The sequence below is a fragment of the Aulonocara sp. 'chitande type north' Nkhata Bay genome, linkage group LG7 (genome assembly GCF_057382095.1).
Source record: "Aulonocara sp. 'chitande type north' Nkhata Bay isolate Kocher_YH1m ecotype deep benthic linkage group LG7, A_spYH_male_GT1.1, whole genome shotgun sequence".
Taxonomy (NCBI): domain Eukaryota; kingdom Metazoa; phylum Chordata; class Actinopteri; order Cichliformes; family Cichlidae; genus Aulonocara; species Aulonocara sp. 'chitande type north' Nkhata Bay.
Window position 1 is genome coordinate 58,546,898 of NC_141350.1, and position 18,412 is coordinate 58,565,309.

The following is an 18,412-nucleotide window of genomic DNA, read 5'->3' on the forward strand; positions in this document are numbered from 1 at the left end:
CCAAAGAGGGCTGTGTTGAAAAGCTTCAAGTAGCACCTCTACTAGTAGATCCTTCTTCAATACAATCTTCAGTAAGTTTCATTTGGCCATTGACCATAACTAATGGGAACTAAAACCTACACTGGAAAAACACTGTAACTGCCAATTTAAGGCAGATATGCAGTATCTAAATATCAGTCCATATTTCACATTTGTGGGTATCTAGGGAAAATGGCTGGGCAAGTACAGTGAATTCTTTCAATACATATTAATGTGTGCCCTCATCAGCCAGTGCTACTAGGTCTCAGTAGAATCAGTTCACATTCCTTTTAAATAGGCCACTCTCAACACACTATCCAAAATACCCCAGTCTACCTCCCGGTCCCCAGTTCTTTGATCAGTGTTATGGCTCCAAATTCTCACTGGAGTGGAAGATATTAAAAGTGACTGAGTTGCAGAGGAGAGGAATGTGGGAGCAGAGTGACAGTGTAAAAGAAAAGAGAGATAAATAATAAAAGTAAAGAAACATGGTTATGATTACAAATTGTCTGCATTTTTTCTGTTACAAAATTCTGTTACAAAATAGAAAGCAATCAAGCCAAAAGATTATACGTGTTATTCTTTCTTTTTGCTCTTATATGCAGTTTATGTTCCCAGTTTTCATCATAGTGAAAAGTGGCATACACAAGTTGCAATTGCGTATAAATTTATTAGACCACCACCCAATGTAATGTTTATGCCACAGGTACCCTAAGCTAACAATACTGGTAATTAACGAAATCATTTTTGGTTATTCAACATTAATTTGTGATTTATCAAACATTTAAAATTTGTTTTATGTCTAAAACATGGAAGTGTGACAAATGTGCAAAAATATAAGAAATAAGGATCAATGACTGTAAATATACTATGCCACAAATCTTAACTTCCATCATTATAAAATCATAGACCACAAAACCTCAACCTGGGATTACATCACCTACAGTGCTGTTTTGTTTTCTTCTTTACACCAAGTCAAATCATACTGTGAACTTTTTAGAACTAGAGCATTTAGTCTGCACATCTTTATTTTTTAAAAGCCTACTGAGTTCTCTATTCTATATCTGTGTCTGACTTCTTGTCTTCCATAACTGCTCTGTGCAAAGCTTGAGATTTAGAATCTCAAATGCTGTTATCTTCAGTGACAGCAGGTGTAGCAAAGTTAGAAAGTGATGCAGTCAGATCAGGTAAATTTTTAAAGTCCAAGGAACAGATTAAACATGTACAAAGGAGAATTGTAGATTTATACAAGTTGGAGAGGTCTCTTGGAGGCATTCCTGAACAACCACAAATTCCAAGTTCAAACATCACATAAATCAGTTCAAATAGTTTTTCTGGATGTATGACTTTGAGATAGGTCTGGGGAAGGATGAGGAGAAAATGGTTTGGAAATTCAAGAATAACCTAGGAACCACCAAGCTCAAGCCTACCGTGAATTGGAAACCGCCAGAACACCAGTATCACTGACACTGTGCCCAGTGAAGCAAGTTTTACATCACTGTGGACTAACTGAAATCATAGTAGAACAGTGATATCAAATGATTGCTCACAGCCAGAGACACTACCTTTAAATAAGAAGACATCTCAGCTTATGGGACTACCAGAGCAGACTTGAGAAAAGCTAAAAGAAATTAAATAAAAATAAAAATAACTACATGCTAGGATTGGAGAGGACTTTTGTAGTACTGGCAGCAGACAGCAGATGTGGCAGGGCACTCAGTCCATCACAGATCATACCAATAAAATGTAACATGTACAAACCAACAACTTTGTCAGCATCCTAGATTACCTTAACTTACCTTAATTGTACAATTTGATAGCTGCAATAGCCCAATATTTCGGGTCCTCTTTTCTATTGACTCATCAGGAATGATGGTTTCTCCATTGAATCAACAGAAGGAGTAGCTTCTCCTAATGGTGTACATGGATACCCACTACAGTCCTGTGCTGACCAACTGGCAGAGGTACTCACACATCTTTATCTGGAAATCTTGAGAGATGAAGACAAAACTGCCCACCATTCCTCGTCTCGTGTATGTAAAAAAAACAACCCCCCCCCCCAAAAAAAAAGTTCTTACCCCAACCTTTTCAAAATGCTTTAAATGACTGATACCCACTCTCATCAAGGAATCCATCCCAGCTGATCTAGATCAAAACCAGATTGTCTACTGAGCAAAAAGATCAACTAAAGAGTCTGTGTGGCTCTTACACACAGCCCTTACTCATAGAGACAAACACAACATTTAAGTCAAACTTAAGACAAACTTCTCAAACTAGTGCCCCCTCAATATGTAACTGTATATTATATTTTCTCATCAACCACCCTCAAAATGTTAAGATAGGGACAAGCACACCATCTTCACTTTGAGCACTGAAGTTCCCCAAAGCTGTGTGCTGAGCCCCTTCCTGTATTGTCTGTATGCACATGACTGTATAACCATCTGTGTATGTTGTTACGTTTCGGTGTTGTCAGTGTTTTGTTTTTTGCGTGACTGTCATGTATTTCCTGCTTTACTTTGAAAGTCTGTGTCATCTTAGTGTGTTCAGTTTACGTTTCCTTGTCTCGTCAGGTCTAATTTGCCCCAGCTGTGTTTCCCTCCTGTGGTCCATTCCCTGATTGCTCCTTCTATGTATTTAAGCCTTGTGTTTCAGTATGTCATGGTCGTGATCTCCCCCCGTGTTGTAAATAAATAGTTTGTTGTAAATAGCTGTAAATGGGTTTTGTCAATACTTTCGTTTTGAGACACTTCCGTTTTGGGAATTTGGTGGAGAGCCTTAGTGGGGGGTTTTTTTGTCGTGTGTTTTTTCCTTATTTTTATTTTCCTGCGTAGCACGCCGGTTGCCTAGGCTGGGGTGTAACAATGTGTACCAATCTAAAGACAGTTTTAACATGCAATATCCTTATATCTGATCTTATTGTTTATGTATGTATATACAGTGGGGTAAAAAAGTATTTAGTCAGCCACCGATTGTGCAAGTTCCCCCACTTAAAATGATGACAGAGGTCAGTAATTTGCACCAGAGGTACACTTCAACTGTGAGAGACAGAATGTGAAAAAAAATCCATGAATTCACATGGTAGGATTTGTAAAGAATTTATTCGTAAATTAGGGTGGAAAATAAGTATTTGGTCACCTCAAGCAAGGAAAATCTCTGGCTCTCACAGACCTGTAACGTCTTCTGTAAGAAGCTTTTCTGTCCCCCACTCGTTACCTGTATGAATGGCACCTGTTTGAACTCATCATCTGTATAAAAGACACCTGTCCACAGCCTCAAACAGTCAGACTCCAAACTCCGCCATGGCCAAGACCAAAGAGCTTTCGAAGGACACCAGGAAAAGTATTGTAGACCTGCACCAGACTGGGAAGAGTGAATCTACAATAGGCAAGCAGCTTGGTGTGAAAAAATCAACTGTGGGAGCAATCATCAGAAAATGGAAGACATACAAGACCACTGATAATCTCCCTCGATCTGGGGCTCCACGCAAGATCTCATCCCGTGGGGTCAAAATGATCATGAGAACGGTGAGCAAAGATCCCAGAACCACACGGGGGGACCTGGTGAATGACCTGCAGAGAGCTGGGACCAAAGTAACAAAGGTCACCATCAGTAACACACTACAACGGCAGGGAATCAAATCCCGCAGTGCCAGACGTGTTCCGCTGCTGAAGCCAGTGCATGTCCAGGCCCGTCTGAAGTTTGCCAGAGAGCACATGGATGATACAGCAGAGGATTGGGAGAATGTCATGTGGTCAGATGAAACCAAAGTAGAACTTTTTGGTATAAACTCAACTCGTCGTGTTTGGAGGAAGACGAATACTGAGTTGCATCCCAAGAACACCATACCTACTGTGAAGCATGGGGGTGGAAACATCATGCTATGGGGCTGTTTTTCTGCCAAGGGGACAGGACGACTGATCCGTGTTAAGGACAGAATGAATGGGGCCATGTATCGTGAGATTTTGAGCCAAAACCTCCTTCCATCAGTGAGAACTTTGAAGATGAAACGAGGCTGGGTCTTCCAACATGACAATGATCCAAAACACACCGCCCGGGCAACAAAGGAGTGGCTCCGTAAGAAGCATTTGAAAGTACTGGAGTGGCCTAGCCAGTCTCCAGACCTCAACCCCATAGAAAATCTGTGGCGGGAGTTGAAAGTCCGTGTTGCTCGGCGACAGCCCCAAAACATCACTGCTCTCGAGAAGATCTGCATGGAGGAATGGGCCAAAATACCAGCTACTGTGTGTGCAAACCTGGTAAAGACCTATGGTAAACGTTTGACCTCTGTTATTGCCAACAAAGGTTATGTTACAAAGTATTGAGTTGTATTTTTGTTATTGACCAAATACTTATTTTCCACCCTGATTTACGAATAAATTCTTTACAAATCCTACCATGTGGATTCATGGATTTTTTTTTCACATTCTGTCTCTCACAGTTGAAGTGTACCTCTGGTGCAAATTACTGACCTCTGTCATCATTTTAGGTGGGGGAACTTGCGCAATCGGTGGCTGACTAAATACTTTTTTGCCCCACTGTATAGATGGGCCAGATATTAATAATAACTAATGATTAAGATATAATAACTTCCATCATTAGCTGAAGGCTCTGCCTCCCATTCTACGTTTTAAATACTCTATGAGATTGCTTATTTAGCTAACTTCATCTTATTAGCAAATGTTCTCCAGGCTATGTTGATGATACTCTTTAGCTTTAATCTGTATGCTATTGTTGATTTCAGAATTATGTTGTTTATATTTTGTAAGTTCAGTTAATTGATGGCCTAACAGAGATTTAGAAGAGAGACACCTAATGTTTAAAAATCCACATTTCACTGTTTGACTCTTTGGTGCAGTTTTAGATACTACATTGTTCTTTTTTAAAATTGGTTTTGCTGAATTTCGAATGTTTTTTTGGTGGTCTGGGGGCAGACAGTCTCTTACAGGATGGAGTTTTGGGGAGATAAGGGGAGGAAAGGAGCTGCAAAGGGGTGTGTAAGATTAAAACTCTTACACTCAGCCAGCCAGCAATGTATAGAGTCTGACATTGTTTTGGAAAAGTTATACAGCAGTAATTTTAGTGTCCTCCAATTCATGTTACCTGTTGTCAGTACTGTTTACATGAATTACAGTTTTAAGGTATTTACATTAATCCTTAGCCAGCAGTTTCGGTTTCACTCAATGTTGGACAGTTCACTAGACAAATAATGGACACTATGGTTGCTGTTGTTTTACATGTCTCAAAAAAGTTTATCCAATAACTGCAGCATGTTCCTTGGCAGGTGTGTCGCTGAGTGGGGGAAAACAATTATAGACATGAATGGGTTGGTGGTCCCAAGAAATTTCTAGAAATAGTAGATCAAATGGAAGATTAAAGTAACTAAATATATTAATAATATCTTAATTAAGTATAACACAATTCGTGACACCGTTAAGACAAAAATCAGATGCTTTGGCACTCAAATCGACATTAAAGTGAACATACTACCACAACTGCTCTATCTTTTTCAGTCTATTCACCATACAATCTCTGACACACAATTTAAATTCTGCAATAAAGGTATTTTGAGATTTTTATGTGCAAAAGACAGAGGGTCCATTATATCCAGGCAGAAGGGAGGATTAGGCTTTCCTAATTCAACGTGGTATATTTATGCAATATTAAAATATTGACATAGCCCTTGATCATAATTCAAACCAAGATCTAATGATAGTGGATTCAGATAGTAGTGGGACAAGGGCATTACAGCAGTCTGCACGTTAAGTCATAGAGGATACTTTTAAAGGTTTGCAGAGCTACAGGAATGTGGACTGGAGTACAAGGTTTTCTTCAGATACTTACAAATGAGTAAATACTATGCTAAAAAGATCAAACTACCGATATCCAGGCAGGTTAATGTATTAACTGACATTTTGACTTACAAGAAGAAGATTATAAAAATAATATTTATCAGAATTTGAGGAAACAAGATGGAGCCATGTTGGAGGTAGTGTGGAAGTTTGGACACCAATCACTCGCACATATTTTCGTCATGCCCCCCCAAAAATCTAATATCAATCTGATACTGTGGAAAAAAACTGCAATACGAGCTCCCCAATACTATTGAGGTCTTTTATTTGTGTCTTGAGAATGGACTTTAGACACATCCATCCATCCATTCAGCCATATCATGGGGATGATGATCTAAGAAGAGAGATCGTAACTCCCAAACCCAGACAGAGCTAAAAAATTCATATTTTTAAATTGATTTTTTAGAATTAAATTATAATTTTAATAATTAAAATGATTTTGAACTCTGACTAATTATTCCTATTATTTAATGCATTATTACCCTTCTTCTACAATTAATTAGTATGTTGTAATTTGTCTTATTTACAGAATAACCATGCAAAAAAAGTAACTCCTCAAGTGTGGCCTCAAGGCTGGCATTATCCACAGTCACTCTGTTAAAGTAGAAGGGTGTTACCATTTCCAGTTCTGGTTAAGGTGCCTTCTGCCCTCAATCCAAACATTAGACACTAACTGCGTTTGATCTTTCCAGATTACAGTGACTCCAGAGGAGTGTTAGCCACCTGTAGGCTGGATGTGCTCCAGGATGCTGTAAGGATTCAAGATTAGCTTCAAGTCTTCTTGATGTAAGATGGAGTATAGGATAAACATAGTAATTAAGTGACATAGACATGTTGCAATAAATCTTATCAAATTACACATCGTAGGGGGACATCGCCCTTTCACTGACTCCCCCAACCCACTTGCACACAAACTCTTGCCCACAAACACTCGGATTGTGTTGGACATTGCTGTTTATATAAGATTGTATTGTGTTGTATATAAGACTTTTATTTTATTTTTATCTTTTTATCTTTATGTTGTTTAGTGTACCCTGCGGGTCGTGGGACCATTGCACTTTCAAATTCCTGTGTATGATCTGTAAATATGGTTTTTAATAATAAAGCTGACTTTGACTTTGACATGAACAGTAAGTATTTTAAAAAATGTATTGCATTATCTTTTCTCTGTACCACTACATCAAGGAGAGGTGAAATAGCCAATAATACTAAATGTCTGTCTTTTTTTAAAATTTGTATCTCATACAGTGCATATGTATTTTGGTATATTTGAATATAATATAGCAACGCTTCTATATCCTTTTGTTTCTTATGCAGAAAAATTGCTGTGATGTAGTCCCTACTAACAAATAAAGAAGCAGTTGGATAAATATAGAAATAAATAAGTAGCTACATTAAAAGCTACTTTTAGCTGCTCCTATCACAGATTGTCACAGCTGGTAGCTCTACTTATTTGATTTGGGAGATTTATTACGCCTGGATATCCATTCTGAAAGAAAGTCCAAAGGATTTGCATCTCTTCCCAGGCTCATGGCTATATTAAGCAGCATAGCTATTTGACGCTTAATATAAGGACTTTGCTAAGTCCTTAGTTAACGGGTAATAAAATTTATAAATATTTACAATATGGTTTATTTTTAAATAAGTGAACAGAGAGTGTTGAATTTTAGAATTAGAAACAGATTTAGAATTCATTTGTAGGATATTCTTGAAGGGAAACTTCTAATTTAACAATATTAATAAGTTCAACTAATTTACTTAGTATTTCATTATTAAACATTTACTTATCCATTGTGTGTTGCTTTATAGGATAACATATAAACACACAAAACATTTAACATATGTTTATTTTTTCAGTTCTTATTAACATATTAATTTTTATTAAGCACCTTATAAAGACTTAAAAGGGCTTTTTAATTTAACACGTATTATAGTGTTATTACATGTTGCGCCTGAAAAGGTTGAACAATTGGAAGGTTGGTCATTTGAATCTTTGGCTATTCCATAACTAAAATAACCTTGGGGAAGACTGAAAACAGAGTAATCAAAGTCTGAATGTGTGTGTGTGACCATTAGATAGAAAGCACTTAGATACGCGAAGCTTGTATGAATTTATGTGTGAATGGGACATGTTGTACAAAGTACTTTGAGTGCTTAAGTACAGTAGAAAAATTACTGTATAAGAAAGCACCCATTTACCTTTCCCTGGCCTTTTCAGTTTATTTTTTATTCGTTTTTATTAGTTGACTCTGTGTTGTTTTATGTTGTTTTTTAATATGGGGCTGTTTTAATTGTCATTTTATGTATTATGTGTTTTATTTTTTGCTGTTTTGTTTTATTCTATTGTTCTTAACTAATTTACTGTACAGCACTCTGATCCTGTGCTGGCTATTTTAAAGTGCTTTATAAATAAAGTTGGATTGGATTACTAACCTTTTCATATTTTACACATTTTCTCACTCATTTGATGTATACCTGAGATTAATTAGACAGCGTTACTGTCCCTCTCTTTCACCAGAAGGCCTCCAGAGCCTTTCCATGTTGTAATCCGTCTGGCCTCTTTGGGTCAATCCCCTTGCTCTTGTAATCTCCAGGTGGCGAAGAGCTTATAGCTTACAGCTTCAACCTCTAGCTTGTTTCCACTCAAGTAACCTACCAAAGTTGAGATTTGCCACCATAGGTTGTGTTACAATTGCAGTAAAACAAAGAAACGATCCATAATGTTTCATACTAATTTAGAAAACCAGTAGCACTTTACAATACAGCTCATTAGTAATATGGTAATAGTTGGAGCGGACCTTTCTACTCTCCCAGAGTACTCAAAGCACTCTATACAACATTCACTTTCCTCTAAACTAAACTGAGTGCTTCCTAGCTACATTCACGCTGAAATGGATGTATTGGAGAGCAACTTGGGGTCAGTATCTTGCCCAAGGATACTTGGCATACTGACTGGAGGAGCCAGGGATCGAACACCAACCTTTTGATCAGTAGGTGACCTGCTCTACCTGCTGAGCTAGTCACCCTTTTGGTCTGACGTGTCACAGATGCATGAGTGCGGGCTTAGTGGTTGCTAGGAGAACGACACATGTCTGACTGCATTGTGCCAAGAGAAGTTTTTTTTTTATTTTTTCTAACCGGTTCTGTTCGGCAGTTTTAGTCAGCAGAATCATGGTCTGAATGCTTTTTTGCCCCAAACAGATTTTCTTTTGCCAAGATGAGCTCTGTAGAGGCTCCTCTTGTCACTCTTTTTATTTTATTTTATTATCTGAGTGGAGCCGCTGCTGAAAAGAGGTGAGGGCCATTTTGATGAAAGAGAAGAGATAATAACATAAAGATAAAAGGACGTGGAACAGAAAAAGAAAATGAGACAGAAAGAGAGAAAAAGGGCGTGGAGAAGTGAAAAGTTGCTGCATCTTTAACAAAACAGAGGTGGTTACACAAACAGACATACATATGTGTATGTGTGTGTGAGTGTGTGTGTGAGTGAGAGAAAAAGAATATGAGTGTCTCTGTATGAGCGCTTGTCATAAAAAGTACTTGATAATGAGAGTGAGAGACTCCAACAATGCCCCCCGGGAGCCAGAGGTGGACAGAGAAATACCAAGGAGACCCAGGCTGTCGCAGCACGGTGGCACGGTGGTTAGCACTGTTGCCACACAGCAAGAAGGTCCTGAGTTCAATTCCAACATCACGCTGGGGTCTTTCTGTGTGGAGTTTGCATGTTCTCCCCGTGTTTGCGTGGGTTCTCTCCAGGTACTCTGGCTTCCTCCCACCGTCCAAAGACATGCAACTTGTGGGGATAGGTTAATTGGATAATCCAAATTGTCACTAGGTGTGAATGGTTGTCTGTCCCTATGTGTTGGCTCTGCGACAGACTGGCAACCTGTCCAGGGTGTACCCTGCCTTTCGCCCTATGACAGCTGGGATAGGCTCCAGCGACCCTGAAAAGGATAAGCGAATGGATGGATGGATGGACCCAGGCTGTCCACAATGACCAGTGGCGAGCAGCAGGGAGAAGAACACACCAAAACTAGCAATGACCTTGATACGCAGTGAGCCTAGCACCAAACCACTAGCCAACTGAGGCCCCAGATATAGTACAGGAAATGGGTGCAGGAAGTCTTGCCTCCTCCCCATCTGGCTTGTCAGTAGAGATAGGAATTGCAATTTGGATTCCATTACTGATATTTGATTCCTTATCAATTCTCCCATTGGTTCTTATTGAATTCCCATTGGCTCCGCTTTGAAAGTCACCACCATGGGCAAGCAGCATATCAAGGATATCACATTAATTGCATTAAAGCAAATTAATTGTATAGTGTGTGGTCAAATGTTTATGTATATTGTCATCAATGTTGAGGTTGTTACTCAAACAAAGCATTGTATTACACATATTACACAGAAAACGTTTTCTAAAAGTAATGCAGGGGATTGCACTCCTTGCTGTCACCACTGGTCGCCACTGCCCCTCTCCTCCCCTTGGGATTTGACAGGGCATTTTGGCATGGTTGCTGGCCTGCACCCTTAGGGTTTGTATTTTGAAGTGCCTTGGGATTCTTCGTTGTTTGGTGGGGACTCCACGAGGGTTCGTGCAGTTCTCGAGGTTCTGGGGTCTGTGGCCATGTCCTCGACTTTTGCTTGGGGAGCTGGCCTCAACTGCATGCTGCCTCTGATCCCAGCTTTTGGAGCTGTGTCCAGTGCCCATTTCTCTGCTTTCTTCTTATCTTTCACGAATCTGGCCTTTAAGTGCTCTAGCATGTTATCCACTAGACATATGAATAATAAAATAATGTAAATAAATAAAACAAAAACATTAGCAAAAGGAACTTAGAGAGAGGTCCTTCTCTTGGCAAAGCAAATATGTCTGTCACTAGAAAGCATTCAGATCCTAATTCTGCTTGTTACAACTGCTGGACACATTTTAAAAAAAGAAAAAGTAATGCAGTGCGTTACTTAATTATTCCCAGGCGAAGGTGCTTACTACAAACGTTTCTCTGTAAAATGGACTGTCTCATAATTACCATTTAACTACATAAACCTATAGGCCACAGTCCCACACACCAGCACAATCCCTATTCTAATATGATCACACCTATGATCTTTCTCTTGGATTTATGTATCAACACAAAGCTGATAGCAAAAACCAAAGTCTGTCCTGGACACAGTTTAATCTTTACCATTGTCCTGTGAAGGTTCTCAGTCATCCAGGTCATCGTAGTCTAAGGAGCTTGGAAAGAAAAGCGTCTGGACTTCTTACTTAAAGAAGTCCAGACGCTTTTCTTTCCAAGCTCCTTGGTCTTTACCATTGTTCTCTTGTCCTTTCGTACAATAAAAATAAAAGTAATGTCCATGCTGTGGATGCTACTATTTTTCTCTTTACGGACATGCACTATAATCAACTGACTGTGGCACAAAGCGGAATTAATAAGCAGAATTGGCAGCCAAGCAGGCTAATAATTCCAAGGAATTGAACCAGTTTTCTACTAAATTTCCATCCCTACTTGTCAGACTTAAAGGTGACCCTTTGGGTGCATACAAGACATTTTGGAAAATTTCATATTTCCAGTTTTTTGGGAATAGCTTGACACATCCTATTCAAACAGGACTGTGCACCAGCGTGCAAAGTAAGGTCCATAAGGACATGGATGAGCGAGTTTGGTGTGAAAGCACTTGGCTGGCCTGGACAGAGTCTTGATCTCAACCGATAGAACATGCTTGGGATGAATTCGAGCGGAGGCTTTTATCCAGTATTGGTGTCTGACCTCTTAATTGTGTTTTTGGAATAATGGTTGAAAATTCCAATTAATAAACTCCTAAATTTATGGAAAGCCTTTCCAAAAGAGTTGACGCAATAATAGCTGCAAATGCATTCAGACAGACAAGTGAATACTGACTCTTTAACATGTCCACTTTTTATGATAACCCACAGAACACACACACACACACACACACACACACACACACACACACACACACACACATAAGGTTGATGCTTATTGTGCAGATAGCTGGACCTGTTGGACGTGATGCAGAGGAAAAGGTCAAAAATTCAACAAAGCTGAAAATGCCCAGTGTACATTAAAGAAAAGTTGCTGGGTCGCTCCTCCTTTGCATACAGAGCTCTTTAGCTGTCAAACTCCCTATGGCACAAATATAAGCAATCACAAACAATTTTCTCTTCCTGGACACACACACTATTTTGTCTCCATTTTCTGTGAGACAACTCTGATTATTAATTAACTACTAATGACAAAATAAAAATGACAACTTAACCTACAGCAACTTTAGTAACTGCTCATATTTATTTAGACTTCCTCTCTCCTATTGAGTTCTCTGAGCTAGCTTCTATATTTGTTTAGTTAAAAACATCAATATGTCAGTTTTATCCAATCTTGACTAAAGGCATTTGACTACATTTCTGCCTGATGACGCGAGAGCAAACAGGTTAATATATAGGTCCAAATCACAACAACAGTTGCCTTGAGGTACTTTAAATTGTAAGGTAAAGACCCTACAATAATACAAAGAAACAGAGAAAAACCCAACAATCATATGATCCCATATGAGCAACAGTGGGATAGGAAAAATCCTCTGTTCACAAGAAGAAACCTCCAGCATAACCAGGTTTAGGGAGGGGCAACCACCTGCACCAACTGACTGGGGTTAGGGGAGTAACACAGGACAAGATTTGCTGTGCTAGAGGGCCAGAGATGAATAATAATTAATAACTGAATGCATCGTTACTATGGTAGGATTTAAGGTCACCTGATCCAGCCCTAACTTTAAGCTTGATTATAACAGAAAGTTTTAAGCCTAATTTTTTAAAAGTAGAGAGGGTGTTTGTCTGGAAGCTGGTTCCACAGAAGAGGGGTCTGAAGGCTAAAGGCTCTGCCTCCCACTCTTATTTTGTCTGAGAGTAATGTGTTCTTATGGAGTGATATGGGTCTCATGGGTCTCATTATTGAAGACCTTTTATGTGAGAAGCAGGATTTTAAGTGATTTTAAGTGATACTGGATTTGACAGGGAACCAATGAAGGCAAGGCAATATAGGAGAAATATGTTCTCTCTTTTTTAGTTCCTATCAATACTCTTGCTGCAGTATTTTAGGTCAACTGAATGCTTTTCATGGAGTTTTTAGGACAATAACGGAAAATAACGAATTACAGAAGTCCAGGATAGAGGTAATACACACATGAACCAGTTTTTCAGCATCATGCTGACAAAGTGTGTTTCAGTTTGTCACAGTGTTACTGCATGCCAAAGTAATGCCATTCAGAGTCAGCATCTGGTTAGATACCATATTTCTTAGATTTTAAGGAGTACAGTAACCTCAGTTTTATATGAGTCACTTGCCTGTCCTGGTTTCATGGATAGGCAAAGTTGCGTGTCATCTGCATAGCAGTGAAAATGTATGCAATGCCTTCAAATGCTACTGCTTAAGGGAAGCATGTGTGGAAGTATGAGGAACTCAATAATTAATCTGGCAGTAGCTCAGGTGGTACAGCGGGTCACCTACTCACTGGAAGGTTGGTGGTTTGATCCCAGGCTCCTCCAGTCTACACGCCAAATATCCTTGGGCAAGATACTAACCCCATGTTGCCCTCCGATGCATCCATCGGAGTGTGAATGCGAGTGAATGTTAGATAGAAGCACTAAAAACCTTAGATAATGCAGATGAATGCACGAGTTGTATAAGGACTTTGAGTGCTCAGTGAGAGTAGAAAAGCTCTACATAACAACCAGTCCATTTACCATTTAATCTTAGTGTGTGAAAAGGATTCTCCATTTAATTGGAGTATATTAGATAGATATAATTCAAACCACTGGAAGCAGTACCTTTAATACACTAAAAAAAGAGCATGTTGGATTTATTTAATTCAACAGTGGACATTGGTTGCACACAATTGTTTTGCTTTGGCAGAAACTTAAATCTGTAATCAACACAACTTATTCATATGCAATAAACCTTTTTTGTTTTGATAAAATGTGATTGAAACATGTTTAGATGAAGTATGTTGAGCTCTTGGAATATTTTAATCCTTCACATTTTTTTTCATTTTATTCCAATACTATTCTATAACTTTTACCTCAGTACTACTTGGTCACTTAAATACTACTTGTTGTCTTCATATTACATAATGTTCAACAAAGTCTAGAGTCTGGTTAACATAAAAATTGAATGGATTTACAATGACCACCATCCTCCTATCTTTATCCGGGTTGCAGAGGGGCTGGGGCATAACCCCAAAATGATAGGTTAAGAGGCAGGGTATACCCTGGACAGCTCACCAGTCTATCACATAGAGACAAACAACCATTTGCATTCATGGGTAATTTAGAATCACCAATTAACTTAACTGTAATTGCATGACTTTTAACTGTGGGAGGAAACCAGAATAACCAGAAAGAACCCACTGCAAACTAGCCAAGTTGTGGATTTGAAAACTAGGACCTAGGACCACCTTGCCAGAAAGCAACAGCACTATCCACCATGCCACCAATCTAAATAGCGATAGCGTACATGTAGTGTGTGTGTAGTTGTCTGCCTCTTATGACTCCAGTGATTTTCCTGCAGTTTGAAATCTCATGTGATCTTGTGAATTTCATGAATCCCGCAACTAACCACTCTTACTAGATTGTATCATGTCAAATCAACAAGAACAAATTAAGTTGTTGAATTTCTTACAGATCCTACATGATTTAATTACATTCACCATAGAAACATGAAATTATTTTTTTTTCAAATTACAAGTTAGAATTTTGTAAATGTAACAACCACCTAATGTCCTTTTCTCAGTATACTGAAAAAAGTAAAGGTGGCTTCTCGACTTGACTGAGATTGAAGCCTTCCTCAAACCACGATCCAAAGTGCGCAATGAAATCATGTGCAGTGTAGCAAGATTTAACATTGCTATATTACTGACTTACTTCACTCAAACATGATATGAACAATTTAATATACCCTCTCTGCATATCATGTAGTTTCTGCACTATATAATTACACTTAACTTTAAAGCATGAGGCAATTGTGTTGAATACACGCAAGATGCTTACATAAATCCAAGAGATGACCAATCCCTTTTTTTCAGTGTACATACAGCATGCTTTAATCGCTGTAATAAATTATAATGGGCAATAGTATCAAACTGAGCACTGAAGTCTAGCAGGACAAGCAAAGAAAGGAGTCCACTACCAGAGCTACTGCCATCTTGAAGGCCTGTGGTACATAGCCAATTAATAGACATAGGTTGATCATATTTGAGACCGAAACAAATATGATTAATGGTAGGACTTCTTTGAGCAGTCTTGTAGGAATGGAGTCCAAAAAAAACATTGATGGTTTGGAGGAAGTAATTATTGAAGATCAATTTGAGAAAAAATAGTGATTTGCATGTGCATAATGATATATCTGTGAGGTGGTTCTGAGTAATTTTTCTCTAATGGTTAAATTTTTATTTGCGAAGATGTTCATGAAGCCATTACTAGTTAACGTTAAATATTTGCTTTGCTCTGACTTTTTGTCAGCCTGGCTGCAGTGCTGAAGAGAAACCTAGGGTTGCTTTTAATTCCTTCAATCAGTGATAGTCAGATGTTCTAGCTTTATGGAGGAATTTTTACAGAGTAATAAAACTGCTTTTCCAGGCTAAATGATGAGCTTCTAAATTAGTGAGATACCATTTCCTCTCCAACTTACAAGTTATCTGCTTTAAGGTGCATATTTGAGAGTTATACCAGGGAGTCAGGTACTTCTTATTGGAAGCTTTCTTTTTCCGTACAGTATCCAGAGTCGTACAGAGTAAAAATGTAAAATTATTAACAAAATAATCAACCTCTATGGGAGTACCAATCAGGTATCTGCTCTGCACTGTGTTGGCACAAGACAATGAAGATGACAGTGGATGAATTATATCGTTCAATTCAGTTGCAGCACTTTCAGAAAGACATACTGTGATGAAATGTAATCCATTATTGTAAATTTAAATGTTAGGTTTTTGTTCTTTCTTTTTTTTTGGGGGGGGGGGGGGGGGGGGGGGGGTTGTTCGTTTGTTTGTTTTCTTTTAGCAAATACTGTTAAATGTTCAGTTTCTATGTCAGAACATATCTAGAGTGTGATTAAAGTAGTTTCATTCACATTTTGAAAGAAGCCAACTGAGTCTAGTAACAGATTAAATGCCATGTCGAGGCTGTAATTTTTAGCATATACATGGATGTTAAAATCACCCACTATACTTATTTTTGTCTGAGCTGAGCATTTAAACAGATAAACTGACCAAGACCCAGGTGGATGGTAAATGACAACAAATAAAACTCTTTTTTGAGTTTTCCAGCTGGGGAGGACAAGGCTAAGTGTCAGGCTTTCAAAGTAATAAAAATTATACCTGTGTCTGTGGTTGATTAACAAGTTGGAATCAAAGCTTGTTACCACACCTGCTCCTCAGGTTGTGCTTCGAGGATTGTGACAATTTGTACAACTCAGGTGTGTTGATTCATTTAAACTAACAAAATAATCGGGTTTCTGTGAGGCAGAGTAAATTGATTGGTGATCAATTATTAATTCATGTAATATAAGGGCTTAGAAATGACAGACACCTAATGTCTAAAAATCCACATTTTCTCTTTTGTGCAGTTGTGGATACTACTAATACTGTTTTCTTTGCGATTATTGCAATATAGGGAGAACATGCGGCTGAAGACGTCACTCCTGGTGCGATTGGAGAGGAGACCAGAGAAAACTAGAGAGTCCGACATTGTTTTGGCAACGTTAGATACTAATTTAGTGACCTCTGATTTCATATTTCCCTCAAATTTCCTTCTGGTCCTTGGAAGGTTGCTGGTGTTTCCAGCTTCACATCTCAAAACAGAATCTTTAATTATCAGAGTTTGTTTCCCAGCAGGTGTTTTGCCGAGTGGGGAAAAACAATTAGACACATGAATGAGTTGATGCAGTGTACTGGGGGGCTTCTGTTTAGGACTACACTCTGGACAATCTGCTAACTGGCTACAGGGGTTTTTCGAGGGTGCAAAGCTGGGACTCTAATTTAGAGATCTGGACCTCCAGAGCTGCAAACAGGCTACGTTTATTACAAGTATCATTACTAAAGAAGGCCAAGGAGGAGCTAAACACCTGATACAATGAGCATGAGCAGTGTGAAGTGGATGGGATACTTTACAACAGCAAAGGCTATATGTGGAAACAATGGCTGGAAGATGTCATGGATGGGTGGAAGAATGCCCTGTTTAAGATTTTATAGCATTGCACTTCTGTGGTTTGCCATTCCTGAATCCCATAGTAATATATCTGTTCAGGATACTCTCTAGAGTTTTCCTATTTTCTGTGAAATTGGTGACGATCGGTAGTGGGACTCTGGCTCTCTTCGGTGTTCAGGAAGTGCCTGCATTTGCTGGGCCTTTGTTTTTGTTAAAAGGGAGATTTTAAAAAGCTGAAAACATGGTTTGTGCTTTAAATCTTTGTGACCAAGATGTGACCTTGTTTTTGCCCTCCTTTCATGCACATATAGGTGTGAATGAGCTTCTCTCCAGTCAACTGGTTGCACTGATTAGGAATGCATGACTAAGGAGCACAATCTCTCATTCAGATCCAATCATGTGTAAAATCTGACAGATAGAGCTTACAAAAACTAGAAGCAAATGAGGAATTCTGTCTCTAACAAATCAACTTCTCTATTGAATGATCTAGCCACATATTAACTACTAATATTTAAAAATCTGCTAAATATATTTGTCTGACAACAGCCTAGTAATTAAAGTAATGGTTATGGACATGTCTATGTTTTCTCAATATTCTCACTTATTGTTTTCAGTCCTGTCACTGTTGAGAACACAATATAGCACCTCCCTGAAACTTCTTTTCACTCATGGCATTTCTAGGACCTGCTCCTCTTATTGGTTTGTAAAAGTGAGAATCCTCAGGACTCCTCAGGACCATCAAATAAATAAACAAATAAATGTTGAGAAAAAGAAATATCTTAAAGAATATTTTAAATATATGTATTTTTAAAATAGTTCTCCATTTTTTTTATATCCCTGTGATTACTCTTGCAATGTAATCTGTTACCTTCTCTAAAACAAAAGTGTTAAGTGTGTTTGTACTCACCCCATTTGAACATCATCATTGTCAGCAGCACCGTCTTTAAATTCACATGAACTTTCCCCAACTCCATAGCACAATCACAGACCGGGGTATGTAAAACCACAAGGAAATATCAATTTGTTTTTCAGTAGAAAAAAAAAAAACAAGTGAAGAAGTCCTACAGTAATGGCATGTTGCTGTGCAATGTAAAGGCTCCTCGCTGTGTTGCGGTTGCCCCAATACTCATGCTTGGATACAGACTGAAAGCCCTCCCTGCTTTAGACTGGAGCATAATCAGCCACGTGAAAGAAAACAGGAAAACATGAACTGGATTAGCACCTGCTAATACTGTTTTTCATTCAGAGGCCCTCAAACCGTTTAACTGTCCCACCTAGAAACAGAAAAAAGTAAGAAAATATTATCATCTGTAAATAATTTTTCCTTCAACAA

At 38.5% G+C, this 18,412-nt stretch overlaps 1 protein-coding gene across 1 annotated transcript in view; it reads right to left on the minus strand.

Moving 5' to 3' along the window:
- crb2a (crumbs cell polarity complex component 2a) overlaps positions 1–18,231 on the minus strand; it is a 48,949-nt gene extending 30,718 nt beyond the window's left edge. The window contains exon 1 of the mRNA XM_086301636.1: positions 17,987–18,231. Within this exon, the coding sequence (XP_086157762.1) occupies positions 17,987–18,053 (67 nt within the window). The 5' untranslated portion in view covers positions 18,054–18,231. The remainder of the gene's footprint in view (positions 1–17,986) is intronic.
- Positions 18,232–18,412: the final 181 nt, after the last annotated feature.